Source organism: Haemaphysalis longicornis, unplaced genomic scaffold, assembly GCF_048455015.1.
Source record: "Haemaphysalis longicornis isolate Haplotype H1 unplaced genomic scaffold, Haemaphysalis longicornis Haplotype H1 scaffold_52, whole genome shotgun sequence".
Lineage (NCBI taxonomy): Eukaryota > Metazoa > Arthropoda > Arachnida > Ixodida > Ixodidae > Haemaphysalis > Haemaphysalis longicornis.
The window spans coordinates 1,489,171-1,511,654 of NW_027526388.1; the positions used below are offsets into that span (position 1 = coordinate 1,489,171).

A 22,484-nucleotide genomic window follows, 5' to 3' on the forward strand; every position below is an offset into this window, starting at 1 on the left:
TTGTTAAGCCCACTACAACCCTAACCTTCATCTTAGGGCGTGGCTCTCAACTTTTACCGTAATAACGTGCCACGCAAACCCGCAATGTCGGTACCGGTCGACACCTGCAAGAATGGCGTGAGGGATTAAATTCGGGGAGTCACATACCCGTTTCCCACTCCAAGCGGAATTAGTCAATCATTCGTGATATTTTTTCAGATATTCTCTTGTTTCTGTTCAATTAACTTGACAATGTATGTTAGCCGTCGCACGTAATTGAAATCTGGTGGCAAAGTTTGTGCTTTATGCTGCCATTAAAAATTTTGATGAGAATTTTCTCAACCAGAGAGTTTTATGACAGGGTTTGGCTACGCATCTCTGGCTGCGTCACTTTTCGCCAAATGAGCATTTATTATGCGTCACTGGCAGTTGCCCCTCAAGACGTTTCAGTATTCAATGCGATCTTTATTTTTTAGGGGCGAAGCTCCTTAAGGCGTGGGTCTGTCCATCCTCGGCGTATGTATGTAGCCACCTCTAGTTTAGTTCTTGGATTGTTTACTAGGTGGCGTGGCTACCTCTAGTTTAGTTCTTGGATTGTTTACTAGATGGCGGTACTTGTATATGATGGAAAGATGCGCTTGGATTGTTTACTAGATGGCGTGGCTACCTCTAGTTTAGTTCTTGGATTGTTTACTAGATGGCGGGGAGCGTTGTAATAAAACCCGTTCGCTGTTGGCGCGCGCTCGGAGTCGCCCGATGGATAAGGCTGCAGATGTGCGAGCCCGCGAGGCAGAAGCGCTCCGTGAAGCTGCGCGACGCCGCCGCCAAGATCCCAGCGTTCGAGAACGAGAGGCCCAAGCGTCACGGCAACGGCGCGAGGACCCTGCCGTACGCGAAGCGGCACGGCTGCGGCGCGAAGAGCATCTCCAAAACGTCAGAGAACGGGAAGCGGCGAGAAAGCGCGCGTATCGGCAGGCAGACCCCGATGCAGTGAGAGCTCGTGAGGCGTCTGCAAAACGCATCAGGCGCGCTCAGCCCCAAGGTGCCGACGCGCGGTTTAAGCGAGACTTTCTAGACGTTACGTTCGGACACAGATGTAGTGGGCGAACTTTCACTGAAGAGTAACGAGAGGCCCAAGCGTCACGGCAACGGCGCGAGGACCCTGCCGTACGCGAAGCGGCACGGCTGCGGCGCGAAGAGGATCTCCAAAAAGTCAGAGAACGGGAAGCGGTGAGAAAGCGCGCGTATCGGCAGGCAGACCCCGATGCAGTGAGAGCTCGTGAAGCGTCTGCAAAACGCATCAGGCGAGCTCAGCCCCAAGGTGCCGACGCGCGGTTTAAGCGAGACTTTCTAGACGTTACGTTCGGACACAGATGTAGTGGGCGAGCTTTCACTGAAGAGTCACGGTTTTACCGATGATTTCCCCTCAGGAGCTTCGCCCACTCATCATCATTCACCCCGTGGATATGCTGTGAATTTTTAAAATTCCAATAGCAGGCAGGATAGTTTTACTTGACATATAAAGCAAATGTCTGGTCCCCCCTACCCCTTCCGACATTTCGAAGTCGCACACGACGAAAGTACCCGTGCGACGATTTTTTGCGCACAAAGTATACGCACTTACGAATGGTCTAAAGGTACACCGATACGTGGTTTACGAGATAACGGCATACTCTTGCGCTGCTTCATCATAATCGATGCGTGCGTTGTCCTACCAAGAACCTTTCCTTTATCGGGGTTTTTAAGCAACCGTTTTCACACAATAGAAGCCCGGTGTACGCACGCGCGTGTGTCCTGAGGTCTTGTTAGAGATTTTCGGGCGGCCAACCGGTCTACGGGGAAATGCATTAGTTTTTAAGTGCGGAGCATCTCCTGCTCGGGGCTGTGTCCCTCCCTCCCTTGTCGTCCACCGTCCGCACTCTACTGCGCATGCGCGTCTCTCCAGACCCGTCAACGTTTGGGCTGACGTCAGCGCAGTCCAGTATAAAAAGAAATAGTTAGGCGGTGCCTGGTTTCGATCCCACGACTCTCTGGCCGCAACGGGAGGTACATGGCGGTCTTCCCCCCGCGCTACAAACCCAGACGGGAGCATGTGCTACGAAGGCACCTTACGTCCTTCACTTATTCAAACTACGTCAAGAAGCTGCTGAACGTCAACGGAAGCTGAACGTCAACGGAAGCTCAACGGAAGCTGAACGACAACTGAAACGACGAACTGAAAACTAATGGGAACTTCAGTCGACCCCATGACTACTTCGCATACTACTCAGGCTTCCCCTACGGGAAGATGGTGTAATTTTTTGGCAGGATGGCATCAGTCCCACCAGGAAAGCTTCCGCTTTAACCGGTAACCGACCAACACAAGGCACCTGTGTACCTGATATTGGCGCCAAAATAGAAGTTCACATAATTTCAGACCCATTTTTTAAAGATTTTTGAGTAGTTCACTCGTGCGATGGAAGCAGTAAGCACGCAGAGCTTGGATGTTTTGTTCACGTTACTGACACCTGCATTATTTCTGCTGCCGGAAATTACCACTCAAAGCGCTGCACGCGTGGCCTCTTTTCCGGCTTTCTCGCTTTTTAACCCATAATTTTTTAGTCTTTCATAGCGCGTTCTGCGTGATTGATGCTAACGTCCTGGTGTGATAGTTTATCCTGAAAGGTTTTGGTTCATTTTATTTTATTTGTTTCTTTTTTCACATGCGGCGCAAAACCAAAACCAGTGTCTGACGAAGAAATAATAAAATGACTAAAACACTGAGTACAGCAACTCAAAATTAAGCGAGAATGAACGATTGTCAACGCGACGAATTCTGTTCAGGCAATGAGCAGAAAACAATTAACATGGAAAATTACGGCAAAAATGGTGTGGGGATATTTCAGAGCGCACTTAAATACTACACCGGTAACACCGCAAGTAGGGGAGAAAGGTATGTTCCCAGGGGGCAAAACGCACTAACATAGCACCATTTCTTAGAAGACGGGCAATATGCTGCTGTCTGCATGACATAACATGAAGCTGGAATGTTTGGCTGGCGGGTTTGGAGTCAATTTAATAGGCGTGGAAAAATGCAGGGACAGTAAGTTGTAGACAGAGCACATCGTCATGGGTATTTGCCACTCTCTGGCGCCGTCTTTTCCGCGTCTTTTTTCATTTAGAAGTTATTATAGGTCCCTTGTTTGTTGGCACATGTTTTTATGTTTGCCTATAAGAAATAGAGAATGTAAAGAAAACAGAAATAGAGGATGGTATTATAAAGCTCATATAGCTTAGCTTTTTAAAGAGTAATACTAATATAGGGGACCAGGTAAATTTAGAAGAATTGCAAGAACAGAAAGAGATCCCTTTAAAGTTAACTAACGAGGTCAGTCATCGTGGTGGCAGGGTGTGTTATTTTCGATGGAGATGGCTGTAGTGATGTAACGATGTTGAACGCTGTAAGGACCACTGTGCAAAGGGAAAGAATCAAACTTTCTAAACGAGATCAAATAAAATGCTGCAAGCAAAGATCCCACAGAGGACAGAAACAAAATGTAAAGAAAAAAATTGAAAACACTAACGCTCCATCAAAATCTGGAGAAAAGGGTGCACAGTAAGGGGAGAACACCATTTTAAAAGAAAAGCAGAATTAGTAGGACACAAAGTAATTAGGTCTAAACGACCGTTTAGGCAAACGTATTTCGATAAGCTTTCCTATGAACTTCCACCGAGTAGCCTGTTGCATAAACTCTTCCACATCGCCGCTATATTTAAATAATTACAAAATTTCGCACTGTGCTTAAAAGCCAATTTCGCATTTTAGCACAACATAACAACACCGCAGCATTTTTAACTGAACAGCAAAAACAAACGCTTTATTCCACTGATGCGCCATTAATTTTTCTTGGATAACAACGTTGCAAGACATACTCAAACTAACATTACCTTATAAAATAACATATTTTAGGTGTATAGCCAGAGTAGGGATACCAATCACGTATTGTATGTCGCCTCCTAATAGAAGAAAATACTAAGTTAAGGGAGATGTAGACGAGCCAGAATGGCGGGGGCAGAACGAAACGAGGAAAGTACTTTTGGAACAAATTTTCTCACGCATGAGAGAGTGTCATGGTGACTGAGAGGAAAGAATGTGGAGCACACCTGTTTGGACCGCACGTCAAAATGCTGCCGCTACAAAAACAAGTGCAATGGTTGTGACGTTGCTGGCTGTTCTGATTGCACGGCACAAGGTGTGTGCACGGGGCAGAAGCAACTTACAACCGCTCGCAGCCTGTTCTGTCGCGAGGCAGGTTGAACTTTGAAAGTGTACCAAGCGCATGTGAAACTCAATCAGTGCTGTAGTCTGAACTACATCTGTACAGAATTTGTGGGTAAGTATATTATGGTTTTCAAACAATGTTGTAGGCAAGACTTGCAACTTGTGAAAAGCGTTGGTAAGTATTATACGGTACAAAATGTTTACTCGTATTTTCTATTTCAGAGCACTTTGTTTTTGAATACCCGAGAAAACACTTTAGAACTGGGAAAAATAATTTACATTCTCTTATTTTATTGCATAGGTAGTTGTCTGAAGACAGTCTCCGGGAAAGGTCACTAGGTTTTCCTTGGAAACTCGACCAATTGACGTTTTTATGTGTAGACGTCTTTTAATATGTATTTCACAGCTGTTGATGTTACATTAAAAAATGAAAAGAGAATCCTCCGCACAAGTCCTGCAATAATACTTAAACACGGGTTACAAAAACGCGGTTCAGCAAGTATTGTCGCCTCAGTTGTCTCGTGAAATTGGCGTTAAATCTGCGTAACCAGTTAATTCAGGAACACAAAATAAACCACCGGTCACAAAGTGACGCTTTAAATTGTCGAATTCCCACAACTGGCTCGTACGGCGATCGGTCAGTGTTAACCTGTCTTTCCTTCAACCTCACTCAATGAGTTTCGCCATCGTGTTCTACTAATGTTCGTAGAGGATATCGAATTTTCGAGGGAGGGGGATAAGAAAGCGGCAGAGTCGTATATACTTTCATGTAATAAAAATTATTAATATTATTGTTATAAGGGCCAAATCAATATCGTAGAGGAGGCGCACTGTTTGTCTAGCTTCTAGAACGCACAGGTTGAAGGAAAATGACTAGACGACTACTTCTATACGGCCTAACAAAAGTTTACATATATATCTTCCGGATATAATATCGAGATTCCTGAGCCACAAGGAGCTTTAGTTATGTTTTTTCTGGACAGAGCACATGAGCGCAGAATATTTTGGGGGTTCAATGAAAGGATCAGTAATATTGAACGCATTTTTTTTCAATTACGTAACCTTAGCGGACTTAACCAACACAGCCCGCCCCGTGCCTTGAGGAATCTTGGTTTAACGAGTAGGAGAGTTAATTACTGGAGTCGAAGGGGGGGGACCTCGCTTTTATTCACTGTACACTCTCAGGCAAAAAGAACTAAAGTAGAGACAAAAACGCAGCCGTTAGTTTTCGCGGGCCACCGTTCATCTTCAAGAGGAGTACCTGTGGCGGAGTGTTTTCCGTGTGCACAAACGAAGACTATATGTTCGTCCCCGCCGATCTATAAGGAGTAACGGGAACACGGAACGCATGCATTTAGTCGCTTTGCTGTGTCTTTAATCCCCTCTAATTGCCTCTTCGTTGCCATTTCGCGCATATGCCAGTGGACAGCTCTAGAATTACAAAACACAAGTCATTGCAGCCGGTGGGTCCTTCACATGGTGCCACGGGAGAAAATATCCATGTTAATTGTAAGGAAAGCGTCTAGCGTCAATCGAGCGGTGGGCAATGGCGAGGGGCGAAGCGCGATGGACAAACGCTTTCTGGTGAGGTTATGCTCATACGCTTTGTTGCATACGCTTCGCGCGAGGTAATAACGGCCAATGAAAGATTTCAAGCGGGTGAGCAATAAAGCAAATATTAGTGACAATAGCAATCGTTTATCACCAAGCGTAATGGATACGTATACGTTTAACAGACGAGAAAGACGCGTTAGTTGCTGAGGACAACAACTCCAAATCAAAAATGCTCGCTACAGCTAGGCGTCCTGAAGATATCTTTTACATTCAGTACATAATTGCTTTGTGCACTAAAGCTATCACAATACTTCAACTGCTGTAAAACTCGGTTGCATATCCCAGTACCGATCGCCAAGCAACGCTAACTTGAAGAATTTATGCTAAGTGGTTTCGCCAATGCAGGAAAATATGGTCTGTTTCCCTGTTCTGAGACTCACAGACGACTGCTTTCTCATACGATACGTAGAGCACTTAAATTATGTATCGGACACTATGAATACAGTTAGTTTGCGCCAATTTTTGCGGAAACAAATGAGTCGTCCGATCACACAGCCACCTGTCTCAATTAGACGACGAATTGGTTGTTCTTTACAAGAAAAATACTATGGTTGTGACGCTGTACTGAGAATTGAACTGAGCAGTTAGCAAAGCTGTAAGCGCAAATCGCGGCCGCTTCGATTGTACGGATACAAATTCGCACACAGTTTACAATGAATCTGTCGCGTTGTGCGGAGTACTACACGTTGTAAACTTCAATATTCTCTTCCGCAACATCCGTCCGGCGGCGGGATCTAGTCGTAGCGTGTTGGGTTCCTTGTGTATTGCATCGGGAAAACAAAAAGCCAACGTGGTTTTAAATTATTGCGAGCAGAGTTCACACACGAATAATTTCTCCGCTTTCTTGCTGTCTTCAGCCATCGAATCAGCACAAAAGCAACAATATTTTCTATGGATGTCCGATTTTAAATGAAGAGCATTTCTTTAATTCACGATGTCACCCGGCGTTGGCGTGCCTCGGCGTCCGCAACAGCCGTTCCAGGTGCGCCCTCTCCCCCACTCCTCCTCTCCCGCATCACGCTACCCTCTTCGCTCTCAAAAACAGGTCCTCACCCCTCCCCCTACACTATATAAGAAAATAATACTTACCGACGCCTGGTTTCGATTCCACGACCCTGCGGGCGGAACGCAAGGTACATGGTGCTCTACCCACTGCGCCACAAAGCCGACACAGAATAGAAGGCTACGAACGCGCCTTATATCCTTGACTCATTCAAACTACGTCAAGAAGCTGCTGATACAACGCATTCACTACCTGTGGGCGGAACGCGAGGTAGATGGTGCTCTTCCCACTGCGCCACAAAACCCACACAGAATCAAAGGCTACGAACGCGCCATATATCCTTGACTCATTCAAACTACATCAAGAAGCTGCTGATACAATGCATTCACTACCACCAACTCCCCAAACACTAAACCTTAACGCAATACACCCACCCCCTATGCGACGCATTTACTCGAGTCCCCCTCGCGGGGAGATAGGCCCTTTTTTTTACATATCCAAACGTGTGATAACTACGAAAGAGGCGAGAATCGTTGAGCATCTTATAATTATTATGTTCTAACAAGGGGTAGAGGGGACAGGTTTGTACCCGCCATTTGTCGTGTTTGATGCACGTCAGACGTTTCTTACAAATCACCCTCATATTTCACCGCGACAAAGCTTGCGAAATGATTTATAACTTTAAAACTAAACAAATATTGCAACATTTTTTAGGCATGTGGCATAGCTCAACCTTGCCTCCGATTTGTTAAAAATTAACGAAAAAGTCGATGTTTTTCTTTTATATTGGTTTTCAAATTTGGATAAAATGGGCGAATTCTCGGCAATACAGTGAATTTTTCTAATTGGGCCATTTTTGTTTGTAAACCCAAATTGGCATCAAGAAAACCTCATGGAAGTAGGACCCAAAAAATGAACACCCTCGCTGAACACGAAAACAGGCCAGACGTTTTGAGTTTCCGAAAATGTGCCAGGTTCATACTTTTATTGTAGAAAATCCGTCAGCGAACGAAAACATGCATACGATGACTCATTTAAAAGTATGCGAAGTATCAACAGGGAACAATTTGCGGCGTTAGGTGCAATAGTTTGGGTTCCAAGGAGGATAATGTTTCGGAAGTTTTACGATTCGACCAAAACGCCTGATACTCGAGGGGCCTCCGGTATGCTTTCTTTTTTTTCGAAAGGAACTGCTTTCCCCCCAAACTATTGTGAAATATCTTGTTCCAGGTGCACATGAAACTACATACAATTTTTTCAACACTAACAAAGTCCATTGGGCACACCTGTCCAATCGCTCGCGAAGAGATACCGAATTAGTCCCCGGACTGAGGCTTGAAATAGAAAATGGGCGATAAATCACCCCTAATTCATCTGCTTTCTAATATATCTGGCCCAATTGTTTGAAGTTATCTTCTGAATTGCACCAGTGTTATTCAGGAAACGCAGTATTTTGAGTTTTTTTATTTTGTTTTAAGGATCGCTTTGTATTGCTAAACTGTTTTTTCACTTCGCTGATAATTTAGTTTTCAAACTGGCTAGGCTCGTGATTTAGTCACACAGGAACTGAACCGGAACGAAATTCATTCACTGGAACTAGAACCGGGACCACCGCGATATCTTTTGCGGTTCGTCACCCTGATTACTATACTCATGCACCTATACATGTATATACCCACATAAAAAACTAAATAGAAAACTGAACCATCGCAGTGGCTTCGGGGCTTAGGCATTCTTTAACTTAGCCCAAGGACGCGGATACGATCCCGGCCGTGGCGGTTGGCGGCCGGAAGTCAAAACGCCCGTGAGTTGAGCTGTCAGAGCATCTTAATGATCCCCAAGTGGTCAAAATTAACCCGGAGCCTCAATCCACGGCGCGCCTCATAGCCCGCGTTTAGGTTGGGACTGTTAAACCCCGGTTTTCTTTTTCAATTATAGCACAAAAATGCGGCATTCGTTTCGCAGTTCTCGATGTTTGTAACCACTCCACGTGGAAGGCGTTCTTAAGACCCTGTCTTTCGCTATGGATACACTACGCCGGATGAGCATATAGAACTTCAAATGCACACCGAGATTTCTGGAATAAATATTTTCTTCCAGAATAATTTGTTTGACCAAACGCGCTTAGAAGTGTTGCAAAGATTTAACTTTTCATATATTATTTCAACGGTCACACAAAATGTACATGGTACTGCTCCTTTCGCAGGCTGTCAAGATGGAGTATGGAGTTGGTAATTCTACCATTCACACGGACGGGACGGTGGTCGACGTGGCAAGGAGAGTAATCGATTCCCAGGTACCCAGATTCCCAGATTCACATCAGCGAAGTTCTCGTAAAGACTGCCTTAGTGTGTGAATGACTCTCCTGTTAACAGCTATTCCCGAACTGGCGTGTCAGCTCGGTGGAGTTGACGTTTGGTCTTTGGTCCTAAATTCTTTTCACGTAGTGTCTGCGAACCTCTCTGTAAGAGGTAAAATACTTCCAGAGTGTCAAAGTGTAGACCAAAGGACTTGCGCTGAAGTGAAATATTGTTTTGGATGAAGTCGTGAATCGCGTCCGATCGCTTATGCTTTTGGTAAAGGTAAAAACCACGTCTTTCGAACGAACACAAAGTGGTGATAGTTAAGGCCCACAGAGCGCCGGGAGACCGCATGTCTAAACTGAACAGCCTTGCTTTTAGAGTAGGCATTACCTTATACAAAAGCCTGAAACACATTTACTACGACGTCAAACCTGTTAGAGAAGGGATAACTATCTTGCTAGTCAAGCGCTGATGAGAAGTATTTCAAGAGGGCTGGTACCACTTACGGAAAAAGTAATCCGGAGGCCCAAACTTTTAATTTATTCTACTTTCTGTATTGGCTCGATAAGTTAACATTACATGTGCTTTTAAATATGTAAATAAATTTTTAAATGAAGAGCCGAAACGCTGTATTATGTTATCCTACTGGCCAGAGATGACAGATATTACTGCTCGTATTTATACCTAAAGGTAAGCGAATGGGGAACATGTTGATGGGGTAGCAACCGGAACGCCTTCCTCAGGACAGAGGTTCTGATATTTCTAATGCCAACTACCCGTTGGAGAGCTTAATAGGTGCTAAAGGTGAGCACGCAAATTAGGCATCAGATTTGCAGTTTTAGAGAGCGTAGAAAGGTCAGCTAACTGCGATGAGCAGACAGAGTTGTGGGCCTATACATAAATGCATTTTTGTAAACTTTGTTGCAGGAACAAATGTCATTTGGAAGAGAAGCCTCTGCTATCCCGTATGAGCCGATAATAGGAAGGCATATATAGGATAGAACCCCTTATAATATGTGAGCTTATATTTTGAATTTATATGAACGTGCTAAACGCGAAGTGAACAACAGTCAGTTACGAACGGTATAGTTGCAGGTAATGGCGACGTCGGCGTAAAATAGGCCAACCTGGAGATTGACTTAATGCTGTAGTTATGGCAGATAAGTGTAAATAATGAAGTTGCATATTACTGGTTACCTTTCATTCTATTGTTTTATTGCATATTATGATATTACAATAATATTACATCGTTATTGGTGTTTTTATTATATATTTATGATATAATTTTAATAGGCTAATAATAATATTTTTTAGAATATTATTACTATTAATAACTTCTGTAAGTTTTCATTTGCTACGAAGTGTGCCAAACACAAAATAGATATTGAAAATAAAACTTTAGGAGCCACTATACAATTAAACAGCACCATTTCACGAGTATGGGTAGCATTAGCACTTATTTGTAATTATCGCAATGTGGAACAAAATAAGCAAACACTGTCTAACCATTGACAGTGCGCAACAACATGAGATAACTTAATTGGTAATGGATATAAATAGTCAGAAATGTGTAACCACGGCATAAAACAAAGTGCATATCTGCGACGTGATGGTCAATGGGAGACGCGGTTCATAAAAATTGAAAGTAATTTAAAAAACGCGAATGCGTGTGAAGCGCCTACCCATTTGAAGACACGTAGCGCCACATTAAAACGCATTTAACACTTCAGCACAATGTCGAACTCATTCTTTTGTTCAATGCTCATTTTTTTCAACATAGGTGATTGTGCACTGCCTTCGAGGCGAGAGTATAATCCAGGTGATTAGCGAATGACCTTGTATTCAAAAGTAGTTTCGTGTGGGAAAACACCTTAGGGTGACGTAGAATGAACGAAACGTGTTAGCGGCCAATGGAGGAAGGATGCCGCAATTGGTCTGCGTGATTTAGGCTGGATGCGCACACATGCAATTTAGGAACTAAGTAATCATAACATTAAAAAAAAACCATACCCATACTACCCCGCGCAGGAACAACATGCAAGGCAAGATCTATTTTCATCAACTTATGCACCTTCCACGGTACTATTCCTCAAGGAACAATAAAATAGATAATGATGCATGCGGAGAAACCTATTCGTATTGGTGGCAGATAGATCAATACCAGACACCTTTACCATAGGAAGTTGCGCAATATTTTCTCGCCTTTTGTGTCGTGCTGAGTCTGTCCTGTTTCTTTTGGTTAAGGTGTGGATTAATCCTTTTCTCAAAATCACGCAAAAGCGAATAAAGAAGTCAAAGTGCAAAAAAACTCTGAACATTTTTGAGGCACCGAGCGATTCCTTTACTGTGAGAAATTCCTAAAAAAAAACGTTTGATGTTTAAAGTTTCAGGCCCGAATAATTTCCCTCTAACCGCCTTTGGGAGCAATTACGTGTGGGCGATGTTACCGCGCACGTTCTTAACAAACGCAATTTTTTAGAATAATATTACTATTAATAACTTCTTTAAGTTTTCATTTGCTACGAAGTGTGCCAAACACAAAATAGATATTGTCAAAGGTTTTATTCGAGCTGCTCATATTTGCTTTAAGCTAATCAAATCGTTTACCGAATATTTATGCAGTCCCTGAGGTATATTTCAACGTTATGTTTCGAAAACTTTTCCAAGTAACTGCAAGGAAAAGGCCACAAAATATGCACACAAATATTTTTAATTTGAGTATTTCGAATAGGCTGGTAGTCGGAGGTCATTCCGCAGTAAGACTGCAATTTAGACTTTTGGCGCCATTATGTTAACAGTTGGTTTTTAGAAAAAGTAGCCGCTATTTACGAAATAACCGAGCGTCTTACGAGCTACCGGGTTTATGGGAGTGAATGAAATCAATATCTGACCATTTCACGCACCAGCCTCGTTGATTGCTTATTGTTAAAAATGTCTTCTAAAACGACTAAAACAAGATCAATGCAAACTATAGTGTTGCAACAACACCCAGAATGCACGTAGAACGCCAGATGTTTTTGTCTACTAATATTCGAGAACCTACACTGCCCTTAAATAATACTGTATTTTCAACTGTGTGAGAGTCTACTGATCTCCTTTTTGTTACTTTAACTTGTCCGCCTTTTCAAGGAAAATGATGATGCCTTCTTCGTCTGCGATGTGCGAGACCTTTTGGAAAAGGTCGACCTTTGGAAACAAGAGATGCCACGGGTGACTCCTTTCTATGGTATGGATCTTTATAACGTCTTTTTTTTTAATTTTGTGTAAACGCGTCAAGATGGCGCCATTCTAAAATTTAGTACACAATTAATTGGACTTTCGTAGTTTTATCTTACAGCCACAAGGTTTCTGAAGCTGATCGGAACGTATCTAGCTAGGAAACATTAGCCGCCGTTGTGTCACTTCGTGAGGAGAACGAAGACCTGTCGTGCAAAGAGTGCTACAGATTTATTTTTTGCTTGTTATTCCATAAGCTTAGCTATATTTTGGACGCTTTCCACCTATATTTAGTAGAGTTTAAATGCCAGACGATCCCCATTGGTTTTGATGATAATAATGTACAATGCTGTATACTAACTTTGGCGTTGACGTGAACCAGTGAAAAAAAAAAAGATTACGTTTGTTTGTTGCATTGTATAAGCGTCAAAAGCTGAAACCGTTAACTAACGAAAAACAAAATATTATGAAAAAAGCACTCTGAGGACTGCACTGTTTTCACAGACTAAAAGCTAATAAATAACGTGGGAAACGCAAATAGGTTTAAGTTTTCTAGACTGTGTCTTTTTATAAAGTGGCTAAAGGATACCTTCGAATATAGTTACAAATTTTCTCTGTTAGCTTGCATCATGTTAGTTATGCTGAAAATAGGACGTTGAATTAGGTAATGCTGAATCAATAGGAATTCATTTCTATCTGAAGGATGATATATATTGAAACTCGTTCTTTCAAGTTCAGCACTGCAATGAGCTGCTTGCAATCCCGCACGCCTATAGCTATGGTACTAGATGAGGTTTATGCGCGGCAGCACAAACCGCTTGCACGTGAGGGTACAAACACAAGCCATACTCGCAACGAATGGCTTTATTATAACTTCAGCTCCTGAAACTGACATTATTCACCTGAAACACTGCAGGTGTTTCCACTTCAAACTCCCATAAACGCACCGTTTGAAAACAAAGTATAACGCGTTACTAAAATAATCTCTGAGTCTAGTTTTTATAGACTTCCGGTTTCATCCGCAACTGCGGTGCTTGAAATTTTTCAGCTACTTGTTGTCAGAGGTGCATACGGCTATTTTGACCAAGCAAACACAAGGCTGGGCATGGCGAATTCCTATTTTAAGGAAACTGGAATAGATACATATTACAAATGCCCGCGTCGCAAAACAGGGGCCTTTGCCTATTCCAACCATCTCCCTGAACAACGAGACTCATTTCGTAATCTTTTTCGCACTAACTTTTCTTGCAATTGTGTGGGACGACCCTGCTATGTTCTACAGAATCCGTGCGACAGAAATACCTAGCAAACTTGTCGCGAAGTGAGCCTTCGTCATCGGCCACCGAAAGTAAAACAGGTCAACAGTCACGGCACAGAACACACCACAAAGCCTGCGCCGCCCTTCTGCATGCCGCTTTAGAAATGCACTATAAATCACTGGCGTTCACTAAGCCAAAGGGATATGCACGACTGCGAGATGAGATATATGGCGCATGTGCACCGCATAAGCATTTCAGCGTAAAAATAATTTCTTTATGAGACTCTAGAGATTGAGGAGAATTCGGTTCTGACCTGATTCTCCTGAGACATTTTCAGTTCAAAACACTGGTAAAATCGGGTCGCACCAGAAAACGGACCGCTCTAAGAGCGCAGTTGCCTACAACAGTAGCTATACTCAACATACAACAACGAGCGCCGAGGCTGTTTGTCATACTATTTAGCCATGACACTGCGGGAAGGAATAGTCGAAAACATTTCTGAATATTTAAGGAGCAATAATGAAGCGTTCATGTTATGTATGAACGAAACATGTAAAAAAACACAAACCACAGCTATTGAATGTTTTTTCTTCGATTTTTTTTATTTTACAGGGTAAGAGTACGATTTTGATTCCTCCCATCACTCTATACATTGTCCACTGCCCAAAAAAAATGTGTGATGGATATTCGCAGCCAATTATGTACTTACATTATTGGCAAAAAAGCACACTTGTACCAAACTTAACATTAGAAACAGAAAGTTATCTCTGAAGATCCACGTAGAGAAGGATTCTAATAACGCTGGCGTCTCTGGTTTTTAGGTCTTCGTGAAAATTAATCAGCCAGTATAAGATATGATTGCACACGCGAACTCCATGCAGTCATATCATTTTATGAAGATGACATTCTAAGCCAGGTGCTCAAATCTTTGAGTTTTAGCCAACCCCGTGCTAGGGTTTGTGGTATTCTTCTGTGCGCAGTTCCTTCAAAATCATTTTGAAAGTGTATTCACCTACTGGTTCTAAGGCAGTTTGCTCCATACGCTTGTGGAGTAAGTAAACGACACATTGAAGAGTTTTTTTTTACGCCAGAATCTTCAGAGTTTGTAACAGTTGATCAAATACTTTTCAGCGATCAAAGCTTGCACGGATCCTGTGGTTTTACACCTTTTGAATGACCGTGGAGTAAACTTCGATTGTTCGAACAAGGTACGCCACTTTCCGTTGATTCACTCATTGCAACGTACAAATAACCTGATTGAGCCAAAAAGGCAGGCACGGAAGAGGTTCAACCATAAAGCCAACCGCTAAATTTATTCCGCAAATTTGTGGCATTTGCATGTGTAACTAATCTTGGAAACGTGTGAGAAAAGATTTTGTATATTGGTCGAGCAACATGTTTGTGTACGGCAATACGCTATTTTTTGCTCCTTGTTAACATTTCATGTGCTTAGTTTCGGTAGATTCGGTGATTACGCCCTCTGGTTCTTCGCTAAAAGCGTTACATTTCTCCCATAATTATGTGAACAAATAAAAGTGGTGTGTTTGAGAAAGTTTCACAGCATTTGTACGCGTAGAATTAAATTGCTTTATGACATTTTTAGCAGGTATCAACAATCAGTCTGATATGATCTCCCTGACGCTTTACTTTTGCTCTTGTCTTGACTAAAAATGCAAATAGGCTGACAAATACAAGTAAAGGGAAGTGCAGTCTAATATTTTTGAAATTCAAAGTATATTATCATGTGAGCTTTCTTGTATATTCTGACGAATCGATCTACACAAAAGCTAACAGTGGGTTATAGGAGTTTAACAGGCGCCTTCATTTTCACAGCAGTTATGTTTGTGACAACGAAGGTGATGATGACAATGAGTGTTAAGGCGTTACGTGTGAATACATTTGAAAACAATCAAGCTTCACCTAGACCCCTTCCTATCTGTTCTATGACAGGACCTTAATCTATTTTCTGTATTTAGCATACGAGTAGGAAAGTCCCCTATCATTAGGTGTGGAGTACCTTAGGACCGCATTATGTCCGTCCGCATCCATGCGCATAGCATTTACAATCGCAAACAAATCACACAGGCACCGACAGGATTCGAGCCTGTGTCTGGTAGACCACCAGAGTTAGTGCCAGCCGCCTTACCCATTGGGCTACGACCGTGGGTTAGTGCCCGAGAGTCGAACGGCTCACTCCCTCGCCTATAACGATGCGGAGTACCTAAGGACCTCCCAATGTCCGTCCGCGTCCATCCGCGCTCAGACCATCATCAAGCGAAAATCAAGCGGAATTTGATTTGAGCCGTGAGTGCAGTTTCATTTAGGGAATAATCAAGGTGCACCTCATGGCTCAAATCGAATGACAGTCGGGGCGCAAATCGGATGTCACTCGTGGCGCAACTTGGATGTCATTTTGAGTCCCCGTACTCCGCAGCGTCTCCATCATCCACGGAGTGGAGATGCTGCCATTTTTTCACCATTGTTTAATGTTGAATTTCGCGAAGGCAAATGCACAAAACACCTCTTCCTGCTTTGCATTGTGAGCTTTATCTGTGTCTTTATGAAAAAAATTCAGGCTTAACAGTAAATATTCATCCTCCTTGTGCTTTTCAATGTTGCAGGAATGCACCTCCATGTTCCTTCTACATTGCTGTCTTGCGATGTACCACAACTGTTTTGACTTCTTCCTGTCATCGAGATAATGGTCTTCTTCTATTCCTTGCCTATCCTCTTGGTGCCCGTGCTCTTACGCTGATTGTCCAACGGTTTTCACTTCTCTGCAATCCATGCCCAGCCCAAAACCACTGCTTTCTTTTAATATAAGCTATGATATTTTCCATCCGTCCGTCATATCAGGGATGGGAGCCTTATTTTTTTATCCTTAAGGAGTACATAAAAACAAAATACAAGTTGGGTTTATTACACAAACCCTTTTGAACCTCATCACATTGACACCACTATTATGCCAAACTTCGAACAACCAACAACGGTATAAAGAAAATGTGAACCATTGGCGACTCCCAATAGACTCTCTGGCAATTTCTCTATGATGTCAAACAATCTTTGTTCGATCGGCTGCAGCGATCTAAACCGTCGCCAAGAAACATGACTGCGGCACTGTACGGGGTCATCCTTATCCATTTGCCTTATCACTTGAATGCTAGCGTGCAGTTTACACAATGATAATTGTTTTTACTGCTGGCTTATAGTACGTCACTTATGTCCATTACACGTCACTGTAGAGCGAATTTCGAAAAGTTTGCGTCACTTTTGGATTTGTTTAATTAAAGACGTGCTCCGGAGCTGGAATGAATTTCAGGGACGTACTGAGCTCCTGTTGTTTCAAACTAAGCAAATCCTTGTACTTATGGCCGCTTCGAGTGTCACTCTATCTTTATTTTATTCATTAATGAGCTTGCGCGAGTTGTCATTCGTGTGTTTAATAAAGAACAATGTTCTTGCCATACACATCACCACTGGCAGCAGCCAATTTGTTTTACAATAAGAAATATGAACTGAAATAAAAAAATCTCTTCCCTTTTTTCACTTTCAACTTGGTTTCTGTAGGTAAATATTGCGCCCTCTTTTCCTTTCTTGCAGAGGGAGATTGCAACTATGCTGGATATGGGGACAAAAGCTGAGCGAATTCTGTACGCGCAGACTGTAAAAAACTGCTCGCACCTGGACTACGCAGAGGAAGTTGGAGTAAACATCATGACGTTTGACGCTCCTGAAGAGCTTGAAAAAATTCACCAGAAGAATGCGAGGTGATGTGAAGAGTCCGCTACCTTCTTTAAGAAAAAAACCCCGTTCCATAGCGTTCATTTTGTTCAGCAGATAAATCAAACCAGTACACGTTGCATAAGATGGTTTTCCGAGCTGCAGCTTACGGAAGTTTAAACAGAATCTTGAACCCCGTTCCACCCGTGTGAGAAACCTGCTAAAACAGCAGAGCTGTGGTTTTCTTGTTTTTCTCGAACGTCAATGACCTCTTGCCAAAGAACAACAGCGTCGTGTGCGCGCAAAGCCCAGATTTTTGGCACGGAAATCGGCAGCTAAACGTCAGTGGTTGGAGGCTTTCTCCCTCTCCCTCCCTAAGCGCGACAGCGAGGAACCCGCCCCTGTGACACCACTGCGCCCCTTATACTTGGGTCTGCTATCGTGCTTTTGGGCCTGCATTACGCACGACCTTCAGCTTACGGACGGCAATGCGCAATCTACAATACTCCTCTTTTAAAATCCCAGAGATTAAATTGTGGTTTATCATACGTCTCTCAAGTTTAAATAGTTAAGGTTGAAACGGCTACACTTTCGTGCTAGCAGATAATCTTGGACTTTGTGTTCAAGGTTGCATCCTTTCTCTCTCATGGTTTAGCAGCGGCAAAATTCGTTATTCGTGCCAAACCTTCGACGTATAGTTACCCAGATTAAGGTCGAGATCAAACTTCCCATGAGCATGCAGGGGTTTTTTACCTGCAAAGCTGTTTTTTTTTTTTTTTGTTAGCGTACCCTTTTCCCACAAGCTAGTATGTTCCGACACAATATACAAAATCTGCACAGAGAGTGTCACCTTACTGGCGAATACTCATACGGTGTGTTTCCAGGTAATACCTATAAACAATCAGTGACAGTCGTTTCCTGTTACCATTCTCATCTCTATCTGTACTCCTATCCAATCCTAATCCTACCTATAGAGACAAGGCGAGAAGTAGACATCCCTATCTATAGTTTTATCCTATCCTAATCCTATCTACAGAGATAAGACAAGAAGTGGAAATGTTTACAACCCTATGGTGAAATAATTTGTACACAAAAAATAAACACGGCGTCAACATACAGTCTTGTTGGAGCATGATTCCAAGCAGGAGTAAGATTGCAGTTGCAGCATGATTCATTAAGTTTTGCAGTATACATTCATCGATGCACATCTCTCGCGATACGATTTGCTTCGTCGCAAGGCCTTTAGGTGTGCGGGCACCTGCGGTGATTACGCCTTTGGGGTTGACAATTCTTAGCTTCGTTCTAAACCCTACAAACATCCTTTTCCAGCCGAACCTTGGAAATGTTATCTATATCGTTTTAATAATGGTAATACAAATAGTTTCTGAAGGAGAATATTGTAAGGAAAATAATGAATGTTAATGCAACGGTGCGGTACTGAGCGCCTTCTCGTAACGACGAATATTTAATGGGCTGCCGGCTAATCTGATTAACCTTCGTTTCCCGGCCGCGGCGGCCGCTTTTCTGATGGAGGCGAAAAGCAAAAACGCCCGTGTGTACGAGATTTCGGCGCACGATAAAGATCCCCAGGTGGTCAAAATTAATCCGGAGCCCTCCACTACGGCGCGCCTCATCGCCTGCGTTGCGTCGGCGCGTTAAACCCTACAATCAATCAATTAATCTGATTAACCCTGCTGAGGATTTAGTTTCTTACTTATTTATTTATTATTCTTACTTATCATCAGATGTCTACTTCACGTTAGTTCGTCAGTTATGCTACTGTATAAAAAGAATGTTTTGACGCTCTTTATCATCAGTTGGTCGTGGCCGTTAAGCATCAACAACCATCAAAATGATTAAACACAAGTATTTTTATCTAATAAATCTTTTGCATGTTGGGGCGTTCCCAGGGCACAATTTGTGCTGACCTTGATATCTATATTGTCCCTGAATAAGAAAGTGTATGACAGCTCCATCTTACGGGTACTCACCTACGGGGCAGAAACTTGGAGGCTCACTAAGAGGGTTCAACTTAAATTGAGGACGACTCAGCGAGCAATGGTACGGAAGATGATAGGTGTAACATTAAGGGACAACAAGGGAACGGAATGGGTCAAGGAACAAACGCATGTTTAGGACATACTAGTAGAAATTAAGAAGAAATGGACGTGGGCAGGGCATGTAATGCGAAGGCAAGATAGCCGTTGGTAATTAAGGGTAACCGAGTGGATCCCTAGAGAAGGCAAGCGTAGCAGGGGGCGGCAGAACATTAGTTGGGCAGATGAGATCAGGAAGTTTGCGGGGATAAATTGGTCGCAGTTAGCACAGGAGCGGGGTAATTGGAGATTAATGGGAGAGGCATTTGCCTTGCAGTGGGAGTAGATAGGCTGGTGATGATTATGATAGTGATGATAATATCCATATTGCGAATAAAAGTATGCGTGTGATCCCGGTAGAATCGAAGACATAGATAACAAGGTGCTGTCTTGCACAAAGAAAACGCCGCGTTTTCCGGCACGCGAATCAATTGTGTGCTTTACTTCTCTACCGAAAAAGCCCCGAAACTTTCACCATTGTCACTTTGTTGTTCCAGACTGCTGTTGCGAATCATCGGCGACGAAGTTGGCTGTCACTACACACTCAATAGAAAGTTCGGAGCACTCACTAGCGACGCCCAGACTCTACTGGAGAAAGCCCGCTCCCTTGGTAGGAATGTTGTCGGCGTCGCGTAAGTACCCAATACGCTTCAATCCGCACTAGTGATGATTGCAAGGCATCATATTGATAAGAAGGTATACATGATAATCTTTAAGAATGAAGCAAATATGGACTTGCGTGCTTTTTTTTTTTCTCGCGGAATGGAGACCGGGCCAACTCACAAAAATATAAATAGCAGAGCAATTGGAATGGAAATTTTTTGGTAACCGTAACATTTATGAACAGTGTTGTTTAAACCAATTGCGTACTTCTTAAAGCCAACGCTACATTATTCGGAGCCAAAGTTATTAGTCTTGTGTAGTTTTCAGAGTGCATATTGTCAAAATATAGCATGACAGAAATTCTCATTACAACAGAGCAAAACCAGCTATTACCAAAATCACAATAAATAAAACCTGCACTTTTAATGCTAATGGAACAATTTCTGCATAACGTGACACATGCCACTTGCATCCGCGGTGTGCATGACGAAAACAAGTTTAGTGTGAAAGTATATTTTTAAGACTTTAAAACAAAACTGCAACAATTTCTTCCCAGTCACTAAGTAATTTTACTGTGTTCTAGTACACACCTCAAAATAAATTGAAGTAAAACGACATGTATGCGGAAATGCATTTTCGACGTATGTTTTTTGCAAGAACGCAGCAACAGGCGTATTTTTCGCAGGGTTATATTTCGACAAATTTGGACATTTTAACGTTAGGCCGTTGCACGGCAAGCCGGTAACTTAAACGGAGCTTACCACTTGCAGGTTTGTTAGCGAGAGTCTTTGAGAACCAAAAACTTGATTTCAGCAGCTCTGTTACGAAATGAAGTTTTTGTTCAACAACGGCATTCCGCCATAATGCTTATGTGATTTTCTGACGTTTTTAAGGTTCCACGTGGGGTGCGCTTATCAGGATCCCGAAATATTTGTGAGAACTATACAACAGGCACGGAACGTCTTCGCCCTCGGGACTCAAATGGGGTTCGAGATGACAGTGCTTGACATCGGAGGGGGATTTCCGGGAGGACTGCGAAACAAGGAGAAATTTCTGAAAGTGAGTAACAAGCATTACCATTTGGGCTCCGTTCAATGAATAAAAGAAGAGCATGCAGGTTCGGAGTACAGTTAGGATTTAAAAAATAGCAGTGGCTTAGCTCGGCTATGCCAGGATATACGTAGCGTGAGCTAAGGTTCAGCTGGTTATTCTTAGGCTTCCCGGTTGTCTAGGATTGGCTGATTATCATGCTTACTGCTGCTAAAGCGATTTACAATCCAATGCAATGCAATAAGGTCCGTTCCAGTCCAGTACAGTCCAGTCACTGCTCCCCGCGCATGCGCAGCACGGCTCTCCAGGAGCCACGCGAAACGACTATCAAGCGGCTCCGGCGCAGCGCCAGACTTGGCTACTGCGCAATGGAGGCGCACAGCTGGGAACGCGCCGGCGCCAGTGCGTCTGCAGCGGCTATGACTTCACTCCTCTGGAATGCGCAGAACCGGCGAATGTGCAGACCCAATTCTCTACACACCCGTACTCTAATGCTCCTCACGCTTGCTCAGCATGGCCCTTCAAGGTCCAAGCGAAACTGCTCAACCTCGGCCAGTGTAGCTTTTGCTACAAAACGCCGCCCGGCATACTTATGATTGAAAGCGCAGCCTGTGATCGACCATTTCTCCATCAAAAAGCTTCTAGCCACTATCTTTGTTCGTAGTATGAATGCGTGTTTTTTTTTTTTCATGTACGTTGAAACTACAGCATATTTTATGCACGGAATAACAGAAGGAAAGTGAGCCTGTTACTATTTTTTGTTTAAAATGCAAGCGCAGCTGATTTTTTCTTCCCTACGTTTACGCAAACACCCCAAAACTCCACTCACTGAAAAAACTGAGACGGGAAATAAACCGACCCTCCCTTAAAATTCTGCTGTAGAGAAATTTCCCCTCGACCCAATTTATTTCCGACGCACATCTGGTATCAACAAACCAACTGGGACATGAACGTTATCCCTGTAATATATATAGTGAATAAAAGAGAAGCGTTTGAAATAGATGCGTAGCGGAAACGGAGTCTAAAATAACAACAGGAATACCGCAAAGACCTAACAGAATTCCTGTCGCACAAGGAAAACGTTTGTTGTGAAAACAGAAGTCCTGTTGCTACGACAGAGTCATCTGTTGTTACGACACACATTTCTGCCGTAACCACAAAGTTAATTTTCCAACGACAAACATTCCTGTAGGCACAACAGAACTGCCATTTATGCTACATTTCACAACGGGCAATAACATTCAAACCATGTGCAACTACTGACGGAATATCAGGATCACGACAAGACAGGAATTCGGTACGACGGAACATCAAACATAGAACAGGAATACCACACATGACAAGAATACGACAACATGACAGTACGACACTCGAAAATAC

General features: G+C 43.0%; 1 protein-coding gene across 2 annotated transcripts in view; it reads left to right on the forward strand.

Moving 5' to 3' along the window:
* Positions 1-22,484, forward strand: part of LOC144140840 (ornithine decarboxylase-like) — a 64,074-nt gene that overhangs the window by 21,199 nt on the left and 20,391 nt on the right. Inside the window, exons 1-7 of one of the 2 annotated variants that reach the window (XM_077672350.1) lie at positions 4,218-4,352; positions 9,064-9,153; positions 12,290-12,386; positions 14,767-14,843; positions 17,236-17,402; positions 19,949-20,083; positions 20,948-21,113. In XM_077672350.1, coding sequence (XP_077528476.1) covers positions 9,073-9,153; positions 12,290-12,386; positions 14,767-14,843; positions 17,236-17,402; positions 19,949-20,083; positions 20,948-21,113 — 723 coding nt within the window. In that variant the 5' untranslated portion in view covers positions 4,218-4,352; positions 9,064-9,072. Of the gene's footprint in view, positions 1-4,217; positions 4,353-9,063; positions 9,154-12,289; positions 12,387-14,766; positions 14,844-17,235; positions 17,403-19,948; positions 20,084-20,947; positions 21,114-22,484 lie in introns of those variants that run through there. The other variant, XM_077672349.1, reaches the window with a different exon arrangement.